Source organism: Anolis carolinensis, chromosome 6, assembly GCF_035594765.1.
Source record: "Anolis carolinensis isolate JA03-04 chromosome 6, rAnoCar3.1.pri, whole genome shotgun sequence".
NCBI lineage: Eukaryota > Metazoa > Chordata > Lepidosauria > Squamata > Dactyloidae > Anolis > Anolis carolinensis.
This window is the reverse complement of record NC_085846.1, coordinates 78,164,293-78,185,819: the sequence shown is the minus strand read 5'-3', so window position 1 is coordinate 78,185,819 and position 21,527 is coordinate 78,164,293. Positions and strand designations below refer to the sequence as shown.

Here is a 21,527-nt window from a genome sequence, read left to right as displayed (position 1 = left end):
CGTGACCACGTCGTCCCCTATGAACCCACCCGATCGCTGAGATCCTCCGGGGAGGCCCTCCTCTCACTTCCACCCTCCTCACAACTGCGTTTGGTAGGGACGGGAGAGAGGGCCTTCTCGGCCGTGGCTCCCCGACTCTGGAACTCCCTCCCCAGGGAGATTAGGTTGGCTCCCTCTCTACCTTCCTTCAGGAAGCAACTGAAGACTTGGATGTTTCGGCAGGCCTTCGGAGATAGTCATTAATTAATCAGCCCCAGTGGGTTTTTAAATAATTTATCCTGTTTTTATTACGGTCTTACCATTTATGTGTTTTAAATGAAATTTTTATCTTGTATTGTTGTTTATATTGATATATTGTATTATTGTTTTATCTTTTTATATTGTGATTGTATTGTGTTGCTTATATTTTGCTCTTATGTTGTTTGGGCCACTGCCTCATGTAAGCCGCCCCGAGTCCCCGTGGGGAGATGGTGGCGGGATATAAATAAAGTTTTATTATTATTATTATTATTATTATTATTATTATTATGGTGCAATCCAAAATATCACTGGAGCATTTTCTGAAAGTGTTGTCTGTATTGTTTCATAGTATCTCATTTTTATATCTCAGAAAAATTCAAAGGTCGAGGAAGAGCAGGATCACATTTTGATTCAGCACGCAGACGGAGCAGAGCTGTTCTTTATCATATCTCTGGACATCTACAAAGAAGAGAAAAGAACAAATTAAAAATTAATAATGTAGGTATAGAACATCAAGATCCTTCGGTACTGCTATGTTTACAATGTATTTTTTATACTGAGAATTACTGTAATGGGTACTCCTAATTATTTGAATTTTATTTGATGTGTCTTGTTATCTGAACATTCTTTTCAATAATGCAATATAGAAGGTTAGCAACATATACAAAGAAAACATTCTGCTACCATTGTTTATTTATTTATTTATTTATTTACAGTATTTATATTCCGCCCTTCTCACCCTGAAGGGGACTCACATTATACACACACTAGCTATGCCCGGCCACGCGTTGCTGTGGCGTTGGTGTTGCTGAGAACTTGTTGAGGTAGTGGTGGTATTGGATGTCTGTTGTATGGTTGTCTTTATGTTTAGTATGCATTTGGTTGTTTGTGTACTGTGAAAGTGGTGAGGATAGAGGGGGTCTATGTCCCTGTGTAGTATTGTATAGTATTTATACATTGTCCATGTGTTGTGAATGCTTGGATTGTGTCCTGCTGCATAGTAGAAAGGGTTGGGCTGGATGGCCCTTAGGGGTCTCTCCAAACTCTTGTGCCTGTCCCCTGGGCTGAGTAGGTTGCTAGGAGACCAAGTGGGTGGAACTTAGCCTTGTAACTGGCAGCAATTGGATAAAAACAATTATTCCTCTACCTCTAATTAGGACTTTATTTTTCTTTGCTTTTTGTTGTATCAACCTAGAGCTGTGGATGATGGGTTGTGTTGTCAAATTTCAAGGTTGGGGGGCCTGTAGTTTTGTTGTTTTGTCCGCTGCCCTGATGCCATCACTCTTTTATATATATAGATAGGGCAAACATTCAATGCCCATAAACACATCAAACAGAGACTTAGACAGACAGACGCAGAGGCAATTTAACCTTCCCCTGAAGGGATGTTCGATTCTGGCCACAGGGGGGAGCAGCTGTTTCATCATCTACTCTGATGGCACTTCCTCATTCCAGGTCGTAAATTAGTTAAACTTGCCTCCCTACTTTTATATATATATAAGTGGTACCTTATTTCCTACTTGATAGATGCAACTATCTTTCGGGTTGCCAGGTCAGCAACGAGCAGGGGCTATTTTTTATTATTAATTGACGGGTGCTCACCCCGCCATGGGCTGGCCTCGAACTCATGACCTCATGGTCAGAGTGATTTATTGCAGCTGCTCCACAGCCTGGCCCCGTTGTTTCCATTGTTCATGAATTAAAGTGTATGACAAGTCAATGACAAAATACAATAGTCATATCCTGCAACCCTGGCTTTTCACACACATCACAAGAAAATTTTGTGGTGTGTATTTTCATGTGGTTGCAAGCTTTTGTATATCTGTTTCCCACCACTACCATTATCATGTCTTGTTACTGTAGCATCTATCAGTGTTAGACATAGCTTCCCACGTTTATTGTATAAGTTTGTACAGAAGGTTTTCAAGTCACTCTCTGATGGCTAAACTATATATGTTAAACAATTTGTTATCAGGGTTGTCTGCTTACTACTCTTTCTACTAACATTACAAATAGGTATGGAGATAAATAATGGTCTAAATATTATTTGCCACTAACATGGGCATGCTTTCTAAAGGAAACCCCTATTAACAACAATGAAATCTCCCCAGGGATATAGAGTATAGGGTAGATATCGTTTTCAATAGGATAAAAAAGTGGAGAAATCATTAAGTTTCCTTTCCCATTCCTTCCTCCTCTTCCTCCTTCACCTTCATAAAGGGTAGAGGTGACATATATAGGATTATCTTTTTAATGCATTTCCCAGCCTTTCCTCAAACAAAGGGTTTATTGTTTCAGGAGCTTGTTTGGGGTTATGTTGTATTTTTGAAATCCTATTTTTTATTTATATTGATACGAACTGTTGTATATCTCTTAAACCTATAACCTGCTTAACTTTGATCATCTTTTACACAGACATAAGACCTCTAAAACAGTTAAAATATAAAGGTTCTTGCAATCTTTTGTGACTATAAAATTGGAGGGCAAAATGTCACCGAGTGCTGGATTAATTTACTTTTGAAGTACTCTACTTATTTATAGCAAGTAAATTCAGAGTTATAAAGTGAGAATTAGATACGTTAAAGGTCTTTCTGCAATAGATGCTTCAGAAATGGCTAAAGCTACACTGAAAATGCAGAAGCAATAGCGTATCATTTTCTTCGGGATTTACAATATTATGGATTACAACTGTTGTGTTGACCACTTTAACCTCTTCATTTAGTGTGAAGGATTTCCACCTTTCCTTTTCTGGCAGAAGGGATTTCCATTGTCTGAGTCTGAAAATAAAAATAACTCTATAGCACACTAATACAAAGTATGATTATCCTGAACCATGAAAGAAGGATTAGAGGAACTATATTGGGTCACAAACTTACAAAATGTAGGCTTTAGTGGAAGAAAAGCTTTTACAAAATGCTAAACTGCTAATGGGGTTTCTTTTAGTTGTCAGACAAGAATCATCATGTGTTATATTGGTTATCTTTTCTTTTTCTCTTTCAGAATGTTTTTGTAGACAAACCAGCATTTCCAGAATATAAAGTTTCAGATGCAAAAAAGTCCAAATTCATACTTTTGCATTTTAGCACTTTTAAAGCTGGCTGGGACTGGCTTATTTTACTGGCAACGTTTTATGTTGCTGTGACTGTACCTTACAATGTTTGCTTTATTGGCAATGATGATCTATCTACAACTCGAAGCACAACTGTCAGTGACATTGCAGTGGAAATTCTTTTTATCATAGGTAAGACTTACACCATTTCTTTCTGACTTGTTCAGTTGCTTGTTCCCCAAAATAACTGTAGTGCTTCAGCTAAGGGGATAAAATAAGAAATGCTGAGCAATATTCAAATGTTTTAATGTATACTGCAGTTTGTTGATGGTTTAGGCTGCAGGCATTCCTATACAGTATACACTTAACTAAATGCAGATCCTATTACTGTACATTTAATGCATAGGCTGGCCTGTTTGGAAATTGTCCTCAGTGTTGTCTGTATTATTCTTACTTTCATCATGGTGAAAGAGGGCAGGCTTGTCATTGGATTTTTTTTATTTGCTGAAAGGCTTTGCTCAATTTCTATTGTTCTAGGAAGGCTTAAGGCGGTGGGGGTGAGATTCATGCCACTTGTCAATGTCTTTTATTTGTATTTCCACTTTAAGTCATCCCTGTCATCCTCCTCTTAAGGAAATTGTTTTCAGATGCAGAACTTCTTTAAAAAAATCCACCTGACCATTTCCCAATTGTGACCAGAGATTGCCCAATAGGCTTCTTCAGGGACGGGTGGACATGGTTCACCATTTGTGGTTTTCTTCAGACAGCTGCATAATGGGAAGACCAGTGTCTATTCATGGATAAAGGAGGAAGGAAATATTGCATAATTTGTGCAAATCTATAACTTGGATTTAGTGGTAAAAGACTTCAGTGTAAGTACATTATGTCTAGTCATTTTAGTTGCACTTTAATCTAGTATTTAGTAATTCAAAAGTACAGCTTGTGTCACAAAGTATTTTAGAAGGAATAGGAAAGAGAAAGGTAAGAATGTTTTGGACTATGCTATTGTTCAGAAGATCAAATTTATATTTGGAATGCCTCAATTCTATGAGTATCAAGAAAATAGTTACTTCAAATATCTTCTTTTAAGTGGTCTCTGGATAATATTTCAGTTTCTTCCATGTCCTCCACTCATCCCAATCTGGCAAAGATACATAGTACTGATTCATCTTCTGTCATTCCACATTTTCAGCTGCTTTTAAAATTCATCTTTGTCCTCAGCTCACTTTCTGTCAAGACCCAGGCTCCAGAGCACCAATAACCATGCGCAGAGACCAGAATCTATCTAATATCTTTATTATAGAAATATATAAAGTCAATAAAAACAAGTGAAGAATATAGTTCAGAAGCAGACCTTTCAGGAAAGGCCAAATATAGTCCAGAAATGTATTGTCCAATATAAGATATTAGAGTTCAAAGTTTAATCCACTTGACCGAAACACACACTTTGCCAAGCAAGTGTGGGGAAATGACAGGGTCCTTAAAATCCAAAGTAGCTTGACAACAAGGCTGGAAAATAGACTTGATTCTTGGCTAAATCAAAACTTGAAACAAGGCAAACATGAAACATGAACTGAGTCCAGAGAAGTCCGTGAAACAAGGCTAGGCTGGAAACTTGATCCGTGAAACAAGACAAGGCTGAAAACTCGATCCAGGAAACAGGGAACTGGGGTACGTAGTCCACACACGATCTCTCTCCTCAAGCTGAACAAATTGACTCCGCAAGGTTCCCCTTGCGGCAAAACCCCTATATAGGATCTTGTTTTCCCGCCAATAGAACACTTTCCCTGGAGAACAAGAAGTGAAACCCAAACTGTGTCCAGATGCATGACTCCTTAGAATTTCCCAAGGGAAGCAGACTTAATCAGCTAATTGTCTGGCAGCGATTCTGAGGCTCCGGCGATTAGCCTCCCTCGCTCCTCTATCTCTATTATAATTGTCCTTTCGGGAAAACGGGGGAGAATTCTGCCCAAGGCTTGTTTGGTTAGCTTCCTGAGGACAAACATCCTCCAGGTGGCGAGGCTCCGATTCAAGCTGAACCGGTGGAAATCCCAAATTTTCCTCCTCATCTGCCACAATAGCACTAGGAACGGGACTACAAGGCCCATGAGACATCACACTTTCATTGACACAAACTGAATTCAAAGTGCAAAAATTAACTGGGGCCTCGTCTCCACTGCCACATAATGTTTGAAACTTCATTATATGAGTGTACAATGACCGACCATCTAATGCAGTTTGAAGCTGCATTATATGGCAGCGTAAATGGGAGCTGAAATCATTCAGCAATGAGGAGGGGAAAAAAGGAATGGAATTTTGCCTTTCCCTATAGACTCAAAAGCCAAATTGTTACAGTCTTTACTCGTGTGATTTTCACATTGTAGTTTGTCATCTGACGTTGCTTGGACATATTTCCCTGATTCAGTGAAATATTTGACGGTATGTTCTTTACTTAAGATCAATGTTGTTAAATGTAATGTAGGGAAAAGGCTTTTCCCAATGAGGGGGAAACCATGAGAGCTTGTTGAACTACATAAGCTTCATCAGTCAATCAATGATGTCTAAAAGATTAGAGTGCTACATTAAGAACAGCAGCTATCAACAGATTTGTGACATGGAGCTTTTATATTTCACTGAAAACTTGGCCGAGTTCCTCCTGACTCAGACCTTGGGCTTATCTACATTTCCTGCTTAATCTGCAGCCAGTCTAGAGCAGTAATACTCTGAAGGCGGCCACACAGTCCATGTCCAACATTCATATCAATGTTTTAAAGGAACTAATACATTGTTTTGGGATAAAGAGGCATAGTGTCATAGCATATAATAGTGTAACTTTTTATAAGACAAATAGCTCACTTATACCATTACTTCTTAATCTGTGGGTTTTGCCCCCAAATGTGACTACATTAGCTCAATGTTGGAGTCATGAAAAAATTGATCACAGTAAAAGTTTTCTAAATGGCACCCATTTCCACAAATCTGTTAGCAGCAACATGCAATGTCTACAGTGGACTCTGCAGATAATGCTTCAGCTGTACTTCACAAAAAGGAAGATCAACATGTTTAACAAAACTTGCAAATGCTGATTTATTTTTAGTAAATGTTTAATTTTTATACCTATTTTAGAAACCTAAATACCTGGGCCTTCTGAAACTTCAATTAAGCTGTGCTAGTCTCATCATTCCTCATTGTGGACATACCCATAACATTTTAGAATCAGGGCTTGGCTTTGCATAACTCATCCTGTTTTTACTTCAGCAAAACCTGCCATTTTGTATATATGATAGTTTTCTGTTTATTTTTTTTCTCTCTTTCTGAAATTATCCGGAACAGACGGTTAAGCAAGCTGCCATGGTATTTCCTGTATTTCCCTGGTAATTTTCCTTTGAAAATATTACCTGTTAAAAAACTGAAGTTACATTGGCCACCTTTTTGTTTTTTTGTACTGAGACTTACTGAGGGCTCATTCAGACAGGCCCCATACTGCAGGACCTGTTGCAGGTGGTGTCCAAATGACCACACCAGTAAGGGAAACCCTGCTTTGTCGCAAATTATTTAGGTATCCCATTAGACCTGGGCCTTTTTGAAAGGACTGGGTCTAATGGGGTATGGGCCCTGTAGGAGTTTGTCCTCACAGCCCAAATCACTTATTTGGGTTCAATGAGCCCAAAGATGGGAAGAGGACATCTACCCCCTCTCCAAATCCCCCCCAAAGCCATAAAAATCAGAGTAAACTCACTAGGTCACCATGCAAGTCCTCTGGAGTGTACTAATGATGTATCAGGAGAAGGGGGACAAATGACTTCTTCCCTCCCCACCCCACCTCCTGTGCATCATTGGTACGCTCTAGGAGACCTCCAGAGAGGCATCATGGTAGCCCAGTAAGTTTACTTTGATTTTTGTGGCTTTTTGCGGGGAGGTGGTTCTTGGTGTCCTGTCTCTTTAGGTCCCAAAACAATGTATTAGTTGTTCCAACATAAAAGCAACTTAAGAACAAACCTGCAAGATCTATCTTGTTCATAATTTTGGGACTGCCTGTATTGTATATTGCTCATTAAAATATAAATAAAAGTGGGCTTCATTTGGGAACATGAGAGAATTACAGGTTTGAGACAATTCTGAACCAAATTTATTTCACTTTGCCTTTGCTTCAGCATCTGTCACATTATATATCTCTACATGCTAGATCTGTGCTAAAATTAGCCTTGTTTGATTAGATTTGCTGACTCATTTCAGTTTATATAGATATATAAAGCTATGTGACAAAAGAGGCTTGCATACATACAGATACTGTATTTTCTTCAGGAAATCAGTTGTATCATTCACATAGCTTAGAACAGAGCTTTCCAGACTGTTGCGTCACACTCTTATCTCTGCTGCAGGGTCTAGGTGTGTCATGCGAACATAACTAGAAACCTCTATGAGAAGTAACCAATAATTCATATATTTTAAAGATACCCTGTTTCCCCCCAAAAAAACACATCCCCTGAAAATAAGACCTAGTGGAGGTTTTGCTGAATTGCTAAATATAAGGCCACCTCCAAAAGTAAGACCTAGCAAACTTTTTGTTTGGAAGCATGCCTGCCAAGCAGAAGAACACAGTGTGCAGGATTGGTTAATGTAAGTACCATAGATTGTAGTACATGGAAATAATGGTAGTAACAAGAAATTCTTGATAGGATTCACAGTTTGTCTGGTTATGCTGGTTTGTGATGACAACTACTGTAAAGTATATAATAAATGTTCATTTTGTTGTTCAACAATAAATGTGAATTCTTCTTCATGGAAAAATAAGACATCCCCTGAAAATAAGACATAACACATCTTTGGGAGCAAAAATTAATATAAGACAGTGCCTTATTTCCAGGAAAACACAGTATTTAAATGAAAGGTTCTCATGACACATGTTGTGTTCCCATAAATTTTGTTATTGCAACTTATGTATGAGTCTCTTATAAGAGGTTGGTTTATCCTCTGGTGTGTGAGTAAAACTGAATTGCTGTGTCACAAAATGATGCAGGTCTTTAAAATGTGTTATCAGCATGAGATGTCTGGAAAATGCTGGCTTAGAATGTTGATGGCATATGGCTAGAATCCCAATATCCAAGCAATCAGAGTTCTTAAGAGAATACACCTTCCTGGATTGTCTTGTTTGTGTATTTTGGATAGGTTGTGTCCATTTGAATTTACTTACGTACATTGGTTGAGAATTCTCTCAGTAAATTTCAGTGGGATCTTTAGAGAGGATTCTGTAAAATATGGTTTTTAGACAGTTGTCACTCAGATAGCTTTACCTGACTTATATATGATGACTACAACTCCCCTTTGTCAATCTGTCATGCAGTAATGTTAGGTTTGTTTCACATATGGGCGAGATTGTGTAAATTATGTAAATTATCTTGTTGTTTATCTCAGTTAGTTTTGGCATGATGAGAAAAGCATTCTATGTAGAAACCTAATTCCACATTCCCGCTTTATAGGGGGAGTCCATATAGAGATTTTTGTAGCGCTAGGAAGCATATTTTCATGTGTTAGTACAATGACCTTTGTCATTTCCTGAACAATTGTACTGGCTGGTGCCACTCTCTCTGACATGTTCCTTGAGTTGCAGACAATGAAAGAAAGCCAAGTCTTTACATCACTAAGTGGAGTTTACCTAGAAATTTGTAATTTATTTATAATTTATACAGTCAACCCTCTGCATTTGTAAGTTAAGCATTTGACAATTTGATTGTAGATTACTCTGTTTTTCACTGCATCTGCTGCTTCTGGAAGAAGTTGAACATCGATTTGTGCCAGAGAGCCTAGAGAAGGAATGGTTGCTTACCTGTAACCGTATTTCTGAATGCGATTTCCTGCTTCTTGGCAGGGGGTTGGACTGGATGGCCCATGAGGTCTCTTCCAACTCTACTATTCTATGATTCTATGATTCTTTGAGTGGTCATCTGTGAAATTCACACATATGGTACTTCCTGTGCCTGCACAATAGCTCAGAATCTTCTAGAAAGCTTTTGAGTCCTGGCTATAGTACCACTCACTGTCCCCAGGAGGCATATAGGCTGAGGGAGGGGCTTTAGCCTCAGTTCCTTTGCCTCCAAGCACCAGCCAAAAAAAACCAGGAATGACAATGGGAGGATGGATGGGGAAGTATCTGCAGTATAATGACATTCCCCTGACATTAAGTCTAATTGTGTCTGTCTCTTGGGGTTAGTGTTCATCTCCATTTCTAAGCTGAATAGCCAGTGTTGTCCGTAGATATCTCCAAGTTCATGTGGCTGGCATGGCTACATGGAGCTTTTACCTTCCCACCAGAATGGTACCTATTGATCTCACATTTGCATGTTTTCAAACTGCTAGGTTGGCAGAAGCTGAGGCTAACAGCGGGAGCTCACCCCGTGCTCCAGATTCGAATCGCCAACCTTTTGATCAGCAAGTTCAGCAGCTCAGTAGTTTAGCCTGCTGCACCACCAGGGGTGCAATATATGTATCTTCTAATGAGTCATATAGGCCTGTTGTCATGTTTTCCATTACTAGAACTGACCAAGAGGACTATTTATCTTTTCCTTCTCAGCAAGGATCATTGTTATTTCTCTATTTTCTTGGAGTTGTTAATTAGTGTTTATGGTTTGTAGTTTTAATTTTACTCATAAAATAGGTTTCAAGTGTTCCAATTTCATTTACAAATACACTTGGAAAATATAGATTAATTAAAAACTTAAAATGAAAATGATCAGGGTTATTTACTATAGAGAGTCTGTAAGAAATCTATCAAAGTCACACTACATCATCATGTCTGAAAAACAAAACAATACAAATGGCAATGAAACCAATTAAATATGTGTGTGAGTTTCTAGAAGGCCAGGAAGTAAAGCCTAATTAATCTTTTATGAATGTGGATTCTATAAAATAATGACTATTCAGTGACAGCAAGGAAGAAAAAATGTAGATGAGAAAGCCATTGGCAGAGAAAAGTTTAAAATTTGCCAGAATTGCCTTGCTGAAGGCTAAAAAGCCAGAAGGGTGAAGTACAATATGCACAGTGAAAATGTTCAAGAGCTTTGATTGCTTTTCATCAGGAACTCTTCAGTGGCAACGTTCTGCTGGCATAATAGATGGTCACAAAAGGAACTTGGATCTTATGTATATTTATAAGCAAATCAAGGAGTAGAACTGAGAAAAAGCAATTATAAAACCTGACATGTTTGTCACAAACCATATTATCATTAAATGCTGTATCTATGTATTCAGCTATATTTCCATACCGCTACTCATAGAAACTGAAGTTGCCCATTTTTCCTGCTAAACGATGCATGTGGCCCTTTCAGTAACATTCAGTGAAAGTATAACAGTAGTACCTTGAAAAGGAATAGTTTTCATATTGGGAACTGGCATCCTGCACAAGCTTCTGGATGTCTATTCAAAATGAAACACTACTGAATAAAACAGGTATTACTCCTAGATGTGTGTGTGTGCATGTGTGTGTATGCTTGTAGCCTGAAAACAAGACCTTGCAAGCTATATTCACCTTCCAATTTCCCAATGAAAAAGGAATTGCCTTGGGCCACATGAGACCTGAAGTGTAAAATAATGCCAAATGTGGCATGTTCAATTTCCTGTTTCTGTCTGAAAATGAAAGTTACAAGGGAAAACTATAAACTAGAGGAGGCATCTGTTTTCCATCTGATTTAAGGCACATCTACACTGACGACAATGTGGAAGGGCCATGGGTCAGCTCAGTGGCAGCTAAATTCTGCATGGAGCTGATCCAGGATAACCTGTGGCAAGGCCATCTTAAAATGATCTTAACCCATGTTAGCCAAAGTCAAGGAATAGTTCAAATTCTGGCCCAGAGTTCAAAGTATCTTCTGGCTTTGGACCCATGTAAACAGTTCGGCTATGTTCCATGACAAAACTGTCTACAACTGTTTTCCCTCCCATCCCATATTTCCTGGACTTCGGTGATCTGGAGACACAGAATAGCACTTATTGTCCTCTCTCATTCTCTGTGTCGTGGTGGTTTCCAGCCACGACATGGGCCCTACTAATCAGTTGTTGTGTTAGGTAATGTCAGCTTGGTTGACGAGGCAATCAGGGAAGGCAGGGAGTGAAGAGGGGGTGATTCCTTCTCTTCCCTTTCCCTCATTTCCTCATCACCCTGTTTGACACCACTGTAAGCAACAGCTGACCAGTAGGACCCATGTCCTGCTAGAACCTATGTTGTGACTGGAGACCACCACGAGATGGAGAATAACAGGGTGGTCATCCAGCAGCTTTGAACAAGGTCAAGCAGCACTGGGCAGTCAGGACTCCCTCCTATTTCTGCAGTGGCCGAGGGGCAGGAGAGTTTTTCAGATTTTTTATCTCCATAATTATGTGTTAACTGAATAAAAACCAATAAATATCTATCCATTCATCCTGCTGTGGAAAATGCATCAGAATAGAATATATCCAAACTGAGTAACAGATAGAAGTCCATGTGTCTGACTTGAGAGAATGTTGTCTTGAAATTCTAAAATGCAAGCAAGACATAATTATTGAAAACTGAATGCAATTCCTTTGACGTCCTGTAGACATTAGAGCTGAGTTCTCCTCACCAATAAGCTGTGTATATGTAGCTCAAGGGCAATAAGTGGCCCTCATCTTGTAAAACATGAAAATAATTGAGACAACTGTCAGGATCTGAACTTTTACTTGTATTTTAACATGTTCTAGCATGCCATGTCAAAAGGATTTCTTATTGGGAAAAGCAATGCAGTCATACACATAACACAAGCCGTGCATGCCTTTGTCTTTGATTTCTTCCCACCATCTCCCACCATTTCCTTATTTTCAGCTGATTCAGCTTTTACTATTTTGAGTATGTCTTCGCTGACCTGCAGGGTATAGCACTTTGAAGATGCTTGCTAAGCATGCGACTATTAGTTATATAGTTTTCACCCTTTTTCATATTGAAATAAATGCAATGTTTTAATATTGATGAATTACACAGGTGGGTCTTTATTTGTATTGTTTGGCCCCTTCCACATAGCTGTATAAAATCTACATTGAACTGGATTATAAACAGTGTGGACTCAGATAATCCAGTTCAAAGCAGATATTATGGATTATCTGCCTTGATATGCTGGGTTATACGGCTGTGTGGAAGGCCCCTTTATTTTCCAGAAAAGGCGATTAAAACACAAAAACAGATTTTATATTGAGGTAAATTTCAACTTTTCAGTGTAATACTTACTGAACTATACCTAAAGCCCCCGGTGGCGCAGTGGGTTAAACTCTTATGCTGGCAGGACTGATGACTTAAAAGGTTGGGTTGTTGACCTGAAGGTTGTCAGTTTGAATCCAACCCTGGGAGAGTGCAGATGAGCTCCCTCTATCAGCTCCAGCTCCATGCAGGGACATGAGAGAAGCCTCCCACAAGGATGGTAAAACATCAAAACACCTGGGCGTCCCCTGGGCAATGTCCTTGCAGACTGCCAATTCTCTCACACCAGAAACGACTTGGAGTTTCTCAAGTTGCTCCTGACATGAAGAGAAAAAAACTAAAGCCCAATCCAGCTAAAGTTATTTGTGACTAAATCACACTGCATGCAAAGGGACATCTAAAATAAACATTTGGTAGGACTCACTATAATCAGTGTGCTGAATTTGTCACAACTTATCAGTTTACTGATCTACATAAATTCAGGATTCCAAATACATTTGCAAAGTAAGGAGCCAGGTTTGAAAGAAGAACAGAAGGCACTGACTGTGCTACTAAGGTCATGTTCTCACTATTGTGTTTTGGTCTTTCCTTTCTTCCAACATTAAAGTTGAGAACAGATAAAATGGGTTTCTGACCTTTTCAATAAACTATTCATCACATTAAATATGTATGTGCCATTCACTACTGGGCACTTGGATTTCAGTATCTACCCAATGCTTCCAACAGGATTTAATCATGATTATATTTGAGTGGATGGTAGCCTAACATATGATATGTCATATACAGAACTACTTACACTAAGAAAAATGGGAAATGTTTCCATACCTTGCAGTGTGCATGTGTTATATAGACGTATGTTATACAATTCATGTTTATTTAGGAAGCTATAACATTCCTGTTCCAACAAAATATACAATACATGTAGTGACTGGGAAGTTTATATGTACACTTTAAAGCTAAAATTGGGAGAGTAAATGAAGAAGTATAGGAGTGTGGAAGCCATACCAGTGGCAAGAGTAGAAAAAAAGAAGCAGATTGGAGAGATACGTAGCCAAAGAGCACTAAGCTTTTCAAATAGTTTTTTGAAACATATTCAAAGAGTTATACATTTAAGGGCATGTACTGTATTACAACAAAGTGCTGGATAAGGTATTTGAACTCCCACCATGAAATAAAGAGCCAGACACAAGAAAATGGATCTAAAGGGCCATTCTCTGACCTATTTATTGAAAGAACTAGTAATAACCTGTAGAGAGAAAATCTGTAAAAACACAAAAAACGTAAATCATGGGTGAATGGCCATCTAGTGAGCCTCATCCCAGGTCCAGGTGTCACTCCCTCTGATCATCTCCAAGGACATGCATGCACCAAGGATCCCGAAGGCCGACCAAAAGTCTTAGTCTGCACCCTTGGCCCATCATAGTTGGAAGGCCATCCTGAGGGTGCTCTCTCCCAAACCACAGAGTCGTTTCAAGAGTGAGAACCCTCAATCCAGCCCCAAAGGTAGCTCCCATTTTATGAAAACTTATGGGGACTTATGGGGACCCTTCACCCCTAAGGGGGGGGGGGTGCCACGGTGCCTACCATACCTATTTAACCTTTACCATGCCACTAAAAGGGTCAGGCGTCTGCCTCGTCCCTTTTTCCCACTAGACTGGCCAACATATCTTTTATTCTCTCTTTCAAATCGCTCACAAACACAACATTCCCCTCATCTGAGAGGTGAACTCCATCCACCTTAAACAACTCTGGCTGTTTGAATACAATTTCTCTGTGCGGGACTAAACAGCCCCCACTCTGCCCCATGACAGTTTTCATTTCCTGATTGACCTTCCTCCTGGCCACATCGAGTTTCTTGGGATCACAATTCCTTAGCCACCGTAGTTGTGGCAACAGTGCCGACCAGGCAGTCAGAACTCCAGGCCAACGTTGCCTGATGAGACTGAAATCTTTTTGGGCTTGAAGAATTAGTTCCTTTCCCTTTAATAGACCCAAATCATTGCCCCCCAAATGTACAATTAACATATCAGGAGGAGGTCCCCGCCTCTCCTTGAATAACATTGGTAGAAGCCCCCCCCCCATCAGAGTCCCCTTCTACCCCACCATTCAACTGTAACCTGGTCATTCCAACCCAAATGGGTACCAAAGTAACTTCGTCAGGCATTTCTCTCTGCCCAGAACACCAGACTATGGCCACAGATGAGGACACTCCTGCAAAGTGGTCTGCATCTATAAACTAATAAAAGAAGAGGGTCAATCATCACTGATTTGTTATTGGGAATGATTGCACGTAACACCGATATGTGCTGAACATCTTGGTTTTTACATCCCATGGCTACCGTCATAAAGGCTGCCCTGATACAAAAGGAATGAGTTCCAAAATTGACCCCACCCAAGCCCAAAACTTGTAGGGCCTTGATGTAACCCTCCCAAATTGATATTTTGCAAGTGTGTGTGGGGGGGGGGGGGAGAGACTGCATGCCTAAGAACGCCTGGGTCTCTTCCTCTTACCCAGGAGTCCCCAAACTTTTTAAACAGGGGGCCAGTTCACAGTCCCTCAGACTGTTGGAGGGCCGGACTATAGGTTTTTTTTAAAAAAAACTATGAACAAATTCCTATGCAGTGCACACTGCACATATCTTATTTTGAAGTAAAAAACAAACAAAAACAAAACAGGAATAAATACAGCCTCAATGTTAATCATAATTATATCATAATAAAAATAATAAAGAGGGTTGGAAGAGACCCCTTGGGCCATTTAGTCCAACCTCCTTCTGCCTTTGTGCACCAAAAGCACTAGAAAAACACCCCTTCATAATTAATTATTAATTAAATAATAATTAAAATACCATTATAAACAAGCAAAGCTTCAGAAGGCACACACTGTATCCTCCATTCCAACAATGGATAGGAGGTTACCTGACCTAAAAGGCCACCTATCCCCATGAAATGGAATTTGAAAAAACCTTCAGAAAAAATCCCAATAGCAAATAACTGGCAACAATACAATCTGGTATTCAGCCAACCAGCCCATCATGTTTTTCAATTTAATTGGACTGGGGCCCTTTAGGAGGTAATTGGGGGATTCCTTGATTCCACTGGGCATTACTTTGGTTTCTTTTGTCTGACTGACTCACAACTTGTGTGTTACAGTGTCCTTCTGAGCAGTTATGAAAGGAATGTGGTCCTTTGCACAATGAACACTCATGCTTAAATCGGCACAACTTTCTATTGCAACTACCTTGAATCCCAAATTCCCAGCAGCATTTATTCTGTTTCCCTTGTTTGAAGCTACTATTGTTAGGGGAAAAACTAGTGTTTGCCTACAAATGGCCACAGTGTGACCTGTCCCCTAGCATGGGGCGAGCAGGGTTCATGATCCTCATCCACATCTCAGAAAATGGCCTATCCCATGGCAAAGTAGGAAAGGAGGCTGCCTTCATACGGAAAGCATGACAGGAGAGTCTGTGTAAGCTTTCTGTATAATGTCTAAGTATTTGGTCAGGGTGTAAGCCCGCCATGGCTGAACCCTAACAATGACTCCCATGTAGATAACATAACCTGCTAGCCAGTTATGCCAGGTTCTATCCACTTTTCATTTCTTCACCGTTTGCCTTTCTTTGTCATCCAGTAGTTCCCAATCTTTTTCCCCTCAATTTCCCTATGTAATAATGAGAATGTATCAACATACTCACCCTTCAAGATTTTATCAGTGGTTCCCTGAGTAAGGTGATCTCCTAGCTCCATAGTCAGGTCACCTGGTGGGATGGCTGAATAGGCTTGCAAGGTGGGCTGTTGCCTCATCAAGCTCTGCCCATAAACCAATTGCCCTGGCTGAGGGACTCCTGGTGGCTTGGTGTGTGCAGTGGCGCCACCTAATGAAACTGTTGATGTCAGAGCTGCCAGAGCATTTCCGACAGAAAGTGACCCAGGTCCTACTACTAAGCTTGGTTGCGTAACTATTGCTGTAGAAACCGAGGGCGTAACACCTACGTAAGGAGGGGCCTGAGGCATAGACGATGCCATCTGAGAATATATAGGGGCCTGGGGCGCTGGTAATGCTGCTGCAGAGGCCATTGTAACCATAAAGGCAGGCACATAGGGCACCGCTGGTGCAACCTGAGGCATTGGAGAAACTCCTGCAGGGGCCACTGCTCCAGCAAGGGCAGGTGCCTGAGGCCCCATTGGTGCTACCTGAGAATAGATAGAAGTCTGGGGCACTGTAGATAGTACTGCAGAAGCCATAGTGCTAGAAATAGCAGGAGCCTGGGTCACCAATGGCGCTACCTGAAAATAGGAAGGAGGCTGATGCAGCGCTGGTAGTACTGTAGGGGAGAAGACAGGAGCCTGAGGCACTGCAGCGGCCACCTAAGAATAAGCAGGAGCCTGAGGCAACTGAGATAGCACTGCAGGGGCCGCAGGGGCCTGCACACATCCCCAAGGCCAAGCCCCTGCAACATCTCTCAGGAGGGCCAAATGCTGAGAGGGCAATGGAGGGCTTAATATTGCTGACCTTGCCAAGGATTGTGGCTGAGAAAGTGTGGCTGCACCCATACTCTGCTGAGTGCCGGGCTGGGACATCTGTGCAGGTAGCTGGGATACCGATACAGTCCCCATTGCAGCCTCCTGCCATACCTGTGGCACCCCCTGCTGCCCAGCCATTGCTCAAGAGGCAGTAGTGCCCATTTGCTGTGCAACAGGGCTTCCCTTGGAAGATGCTCCCCTCACAACATTGCTCAACTGCTGGAGCACAGGAGCTTCCTGTGGTTCAGAAACTATTGCAGTCCCCGAGGGGGCCTTGCTGGACCAGAGGTTCCCCCTCTAGGTGAAGGAGATAAAGATGTCAATTCCTAAATGATGGCCTATGCCCTAATGGCACTGTCTGCCAAATGCAATGGAAAAGGTTAAGTTCAATGGTACAAAATGGCTGCCATAAAATCAGACTTAAAAAGATACAACAAAATGGCCATTCTACTACCAAACAGGGTCTCTGCTGACCATGAGGTAGGCCCAAAATCAAAATGGCTGCCTTGCCAAGCAAAGGTATGAAGGACAAAATGGCCACCGTACTCCTAGGCAGGCTTCATGCTGGCCATGTGCTTAGGCCCAAAATTAAAATGGCCACCCTGCCAAGCAAAGGTATGAAGGAAAAAATGGCTGCCGTACTGGAGCAAGGGGCAGCCAAAATTGCTGCTTGCCTTGCTCAACCCTCCCCACTCTATAATTACCAGCATGGAAGAGGACTCTCCGTCAGGCCTGAAGAAGGGCAGATCAGCAGCTGCCTGCTTTAGGCACAACCTCTTCTCATGCAGTCAGGACCTCCAGCTTGTTGCTCCGCCCCCTCACATGGGTGGGCCGGCAGACCAGCTGGCCTCAGCAAGTCTGGCTCCTTCATGGGGTCTTTCAAACTGCCCACCCACCCCCGCGCCTTAAGCTTGCTTGGCCACGGGTGGGGCATATGTGGATATAAATGCATGTGACCAATCAAATGGAGCATTGGAAAAACTTGAAATGAAACTGACTTACAGTTAACCTCATTTTAAAGACATAGCATATTCCATTCTTTTAGGCTTCTGTGTTGATTATCGATCAGATTTACATCTCTTTCTATTACTTTTTGTTTTCAGTTGAAATATCCTTTAGCTAAAATAGGCTTTCTTTCTCATCTGCGTTACCTAAGACAATTTTCCTGCAGGTAATATGGAAAGTATCCACCTAACTTGTTCATTCTTCACTTATCAATGTCAAAACGTAGGAGGGGTCTCTAACAACATATTTTTTTATTTGTCAAACAGATATTATTTTAAATTTCCGAACAACATATGTCAGCAAGTCTGGCCAAGTAATATTTGAAGCAAGATCTATTTGTATCCACTATGTGACCACATGGTTCATCATTGATTTAATTGCTGCACTTCCTTTTGATCTTCTATATGCTTTTAATGTCAATGTGGTAAGTACAGTCTTTCTGTTCCACTAGAAGTAGTTATATCAAGCTATTTCTTTTTGTGAATCAACATTTTGCTCTAAGCAGATTAAAGAAAAGCACTAACTACAATATGTGCACACTGTACTCAAATACAGCATTAAATCAATTTCAAGTATGTGAAACGTTTTAACTTCTTGTGCTCAAGACATTATTGAGGGGAAAATGTAGTACTGAATGCAAAGTCTAGCACACTAAATGCTCTCTGTATCTTTAAGGAAGCTGTACACCATATATGAACTACTTTTGCAACACTATACTAAAGTGTGTAGTAATTTTGTTGATTATTAACTTTTCCCCAAACAGAAACAAGTCAAAACATTTAGCAAAGCAGGGTTTTTTTACATTTGTAAAATTAAAATGCTTATAATATCCCATATATAACTAATTTTATTTATATTAGAGTACATAGAGAGGAGGTTTATCATCCTTAATTATAACAGTATGTAACATGGTTTCTGTCCATGGGTTATAAATGTCATTTCTGAACTGGTTCTAACATAAAAACTTTGGAAAAGTTTGGGGTGTTGTGTGGTTTCCAGCCTGTATGGCCGTGTTCTAAAAGCATTTTCTCCCAACGCTTTGCCTACATCTGTGGCTGGCATTTTCAGAGGGTCTGGAAAAGGTGTATTGAACTGCAAAAACTTTTTTTTGTGAGACATCCTACAGCACATTTTGCTATAAGTTTTTCAATGAATATCTGATAGAGCAGGCATGGAAAACCAGCTGTCAGGAATTGTGGGAGTTGCAGTCCAAAACACCTGGAGGGCTGAAGTTTGCCCATGCCTGTGATACTCTACCAATTCAACATAGTGTGTGGCAGCCACAAAAACGAAATTTCTGGGATGTAACAACTACTTTCAAGTACAGCACAATTAAACAGAAACTAAAACTTTCAAACCAGGAACAGAAAAAAATTCAAATTTTGTTACATAGTGTAATCAGTAGGATAGTGTCAGTTAACGGAAGGCATGTTAATTTTAGTGGGAAATAAACATGACTTTTTTGCATCTGTTCCTCTCATGGAACCTTTCTTAAGTTAATTTTAAGTTAATTTTTCAAGAGGCTTTGGCAAGTTGCACCAGTCTTGTGAAAACTCCAAGGTTAATAATCATTTCTTTGGACAAAGTTCAGGATGTCAAGCTGCGCCATGACTAAGGACCTCATCACATGGATGAGATCTCACAGGGCAATTTGAATGGCAAATTGACGGGCCAATTGGGCAATCCTGGTGCCTTGTGCCCTGCCTTGTCCTCAGCAATACTTTCCCATCACACAGGGGGAAGCGTCGCCATTCAGCTTCCTCCCACACTGGCACCGTGAATTGCAATGGAACACAGAAAGCCTCCCATGTTCCTGGCATAGCATTGTAGAATGCTTGCACTCTAATTGAGCCACTGAGCCCCACCGGAAGTGAGCCTGCATTGTCTGATGGACAGTGGGGGGCTCTGTAGCTCAACTTGGGTGAAAGCATCTTATGATGTAATGGTAAATGAGCCACTATTTCAACCATCTAAATGTTCACAAGATCATATAAAATTCCATTTTAAAAAGGACCTCAACACACTGATTTCCCAACATGATCAGATTTTGCTTTTGAAATTTCCCACAGTTGCATGGACTTATGAAAGATTGAATAATGATCACAATTTCTTGGAACAATGTTCAGTATGTCAAGCTTACCCCTGACTAAATAAGCCACTGTCTCAAAACCATCCAAATGTTCACAAAATAATTTTAAAAGAACCTCAACACATTGATTTTTTAACGTTATCAGATTTTGCTTTTGAAATTTCCCCCAGTTGCATTCAAATGATAATATTACATGAACTTATGAAAGATTCGGTGGTGATCATCGTTTAGGACGTCAAGCAGAACCATGACTAAATCTCAAAACCATCCAAATGTTCACAAGATCATATAAAAATTCCATTTCAAAAAGACCTCAACACTGATTTTCAAACATTTTGTTTTTAAAATTTCATATTTTGTTTTTGAAATTTCCCACAAATATATTTAAATAATAGAATCACATAGACTGAAATAATATGCCCTCACTTTGCCAAAGTGCAAGATATTTGCCCACTACCCATAATGATGTTGACTCAGCCCTGTGATCCACTATATGCAGGAACATAATGCAACCTTTTCAAACTCTCTAATGCTTTAAATACTCGCCTGTATCAAAAGATCTTCATGTACAACATAACAAAGTCCATTCAGTCAGAAAATTATTCTGCCCTGGGCCACCATTAACGTTTTGCATGCATATGAAAGTTTCATGAAGTCTGGATTTTAGTTTTTAAAAGTTTCAAAGAGGTAAAAGCCATATGAAATGCTGAGTTTTTATATTGACAGTGCTACATATAGTGCAAGGGGGACCACGATGCGTTCTTATTTTTAAAGATGGTGGTGACTAGATAAAATGCTAAGCATTTCGCAAAATACTTTCCTTATGATAATTAGTGTAATAAAACCTACATTCATTATTAACATGAATTTGTTTGTTACTTTATACATATGCATGTTAATATGCTGGTGACCATAAGAGAATTAAGCTTTACATTACACATTAAGTTTAGAGAAATGTTATAATAAAAGATTTAATACGCAGAAGCAAATTTCTAATGGCCAAAAATTCAATTGCTAGCCTCAAGTAGGATAGATCTACTCACTCAATTGAAACATGTCCAATCTTATTTAGGTTTTGCATGAACAGTTTGTCCTTTCTGCTATTTTACAATCGGTATCCGTTGCCTTGTCCTCCCATATTGGCTAGTTCCAAAACAGGCAGAAGAATATGTGAAATAGCCTAGAGCAGGGGTTCTCAAACTTTTTCAGCCTCGGAGCCTTTTTTGAAGAAAAGGTTTCTTGAGGAGCCCTAAGAAGTGTTTTTATATTATATATAATGTATGTATGTATGTATTTATATGTGTGTATATATGTGTGTGTGTGTGTGTAGGCATGGGCAAACTTTGGGCACAGGGGCCGCGTGGCAATTTAAAATTAGACAGATGGGCTGGGCCAGCGGCAGATGGATGGAGAATGTT

General features: G+C 40.2%; 1 protein-coding gene across 3 annotated transcripts in view; it reads left to right on the top strand.

The window, feature by feature from the left end:
- kcnh8 (potassium voltage-gated channel subfamily H member 8) overlaps window positions 1–21,527 on the top strand; it is a 186,961-nt gene that overhangs the window by 102,759 nt on the left and 62,675 nt on the right. For all 3 annotated transcript variants that reach the window (XM_003222163.4, XM_062984575.1, XM_062984574.1), the window contains exons 4-6: window positions 611–738; window positions 3,241–3,481; window positions 18,287–18,444. In XM_003222163.4, coding sequence (XP_003222211.2) covers window positions 611–738; window positions 3,241–3,481; window positions 18,287–18,444 — 527 coding nt within the window. The remainder of the gene's footprint in view (window positions 1–610; window positions 739–3,240; window positions 3,482–18,286; window positions 18,445–21,527) is intronic.